At 37.5% G+C, this 2,280-nt stretch overlaps 1 protein-coding gene across 1 annotated transcript; it reads left to right on the forward strand.

Annotated features, from left to right (window-relative positions):
- Positions 1 to 6: 6 nt before the first annotated feature.
- LOC106883217 (zinc finger protein OZF) lies at positions 7 to 2,274 on the forward strand. The gene has a single exon (XM_014934139.2). It carries the CDS (start codon positions 444 to 446, stop codon positions 1,830 to 1,832), a length of 1,389 nt encoding a protein of 462 aa, XP_014789625.1. The 5' UTR covers positions 7 to 443; the 3' UTR covers positions 1,833 to 2,274.
- Positions 2,275 to 2,280: the final 6 nt, after the last annotated feature.

Consider the following 2,280-nt stretch of genomic DNA (forward strand, 5'->3'; position numbering starts at 1 on the left):
AAAAAAAAAAAAAAAACAAATCTCAAAGCGGGGGGCGGTCTGTGATCTTTACTTTCTAAATAATTCAGCTAAGTCTTAATATGTAGTAATTACCTCGTGTTAAGGTGAACGTAACTCTTTGTGGATAAGTCAGGGGACAAACAAGTTTGAGGGTCGGTGTTCCATCTCCGTGATTAAAAATTTCATTTGATCACAGCTTTACATCGTTAATTGGTTGTTCCCTATTTTACAGGACAGGGGAAATGGCTTTTAATCAACAACAAATCAATCAACGAACTTTCGTCATCCTTCTCCAGTTTTCATTTGGACTTTATATCAAACATTCTACTGGTGAGTAGAAAATATATCTACATTACATCTGCTCCACACATGTTAACAGAGACATCTAGGACAAGAAACTGAACCATAATAGACATTTTTCACCTTTTAAAAATTGCTCAAGAATGGAGAACGTTGATCACTTGGACACTTGTAACACAACTGTTATTAATGTAGATACAGTTAGAGAGACAGACGGAGATGAAAAAGCTGAAAACGGAAGTGTTGCTGAATATCGCTGCGAGATTTGTAGGAAGACATTTTCTTCAGAAGATGAAGTCTTCTCACACAAAGAAATACACAGTAAAAAGAAAACGATTCATTGTGAAACATGTGGGAAATCATTTCTTAGTAAATCACATCTCATAGTTCACAAACGTAGCCACACTGGCGAAAGACCATTCAAATGTGAAATTTGTGAGAAAACCTTCACTCAGAATTCTCACCTTCACAATCACAAACGTAGTCACAGTGGAGAAAAACCTTACCATTGTGAGATATGTGGGAAATTTTTCACTCAGAATTCTCACCTCTTGGTTCACAAACGAAGTCACACTGGAGAAAGACCATTCCATTGTGAAATATGTAAGAAATCTTTCACTCAGAATTCTCATTTTATTTACCATAAACGTTGTCACACTGGAGAAAAGCCATTCCAATGTGAAATATGTGAGAAATCTTTTATTTCTCGTGGCAACTTAACAGCGCATAAAAGAATACATGCTTCTGAAAAACCTTACCAGTGTGAAATATGTGGAAGATCTTTTGCATTTGAACCAGATTTAAAGAAACACAACAGGCTGCACACTATGGAGAAACCTTTCCATTGTGAAATATGTGGAAAGTCTTTCCCTCAGAAGTCTCATGTTGTAGTTCACAAACGTAGTCACACTGGAGAAAAACCATTCAAGTGTGAAATATGTGAGAAATCTTATGCATGTAAAAAGACATTAATCTTGCATGAAAGAGTACACACTGGCAAGCAACCATTCAAGTGTGAAATATGTGAGAAATCTTTTAGTTCTAGTACCAACCTAGCAATACACATAAGAATACACACAGGAGAAAAACCTTTCCATTGTGAAATGTGTGGGAAACCTTACGGTTCCGGTAGTGCACTAATACAACATCGGAGAGCACACACTGGGGAAAAGCCTTTCCATTGTCAAATATGTGGGAAATATTTTGCCTCTCTTAGTGATTTGAAGATACACAAAAGAATACATACAGGAGAAGAAGCACCATTCCACTGTGAAATATGTGGAAAATCTTTTAACTGGAATTCTCATTTAATTGAACACGAACGTTATCACACGGGGGAAAAACGTTTTCAGTGCGAAATATGTGGACAAGCATTCACTCAGAAATGTCGTTTAGTTGAACATGGACGTTATCATACAGGAGAAAGACCATTCCACTGTGAAACATGTGGGAAATCTTTTGTGTCTTCTAATAAATTAAAGAATCACCAAAGGATTCATTCTCAAAGGAAACCTTTGGACTGTGAAATATGATAAGTTCTTTTCTTTGGAGAATATATTAAGATGATGAAATATGTTAAAAATCATTCTCTATGTTCTGGTCTTGTAATCCACAAATACTACATGGAGAAAGATGTGTTTACTGTTAAGTTTTAGACAGAGACACCATTTCATGAATCATGATGAGAGAAATACTGGGGTCAGACCTTCACCGGTATTTTTATGTCCATCTTTCCACTCTTGCATGGGTCAGATAGAGTTTGTTGAGGCAGATGTGAGGTGATGAGTTCGATTCCCAGACTAGCTTGTGTGTTGCGTTCTTGAGCAAGACACTTTATTTCACGTTGCTCCAGTTCACTCAGCTGTAGAAATGAGATGCGATGTCACTGGTGCCAAGCTCTATCGGCCCCTTTGCCTTTCTCTTGGATAACATCAAACAGTGACATGGTGAGCGGAGGCTGGTATGCAGGGGTGACTGCAG

The sequence above is a fragment of the Octopus bimaculoides genome, chromosome 28 (assembly GCF_001194135.2).
Source record: "Octopus bimaculoides isolate UCB-OBI-ISO-001 chromosome 28, ASM119413v2, whole genome shotgun sequence".
In the NCBI taxonomy this organism is placed as follows: Eukaryota; Metazoa; Mollusca; class Cephalopoda; order Octopoda; family Octopodidae; genus Octopus; species Octopus bimaculoides.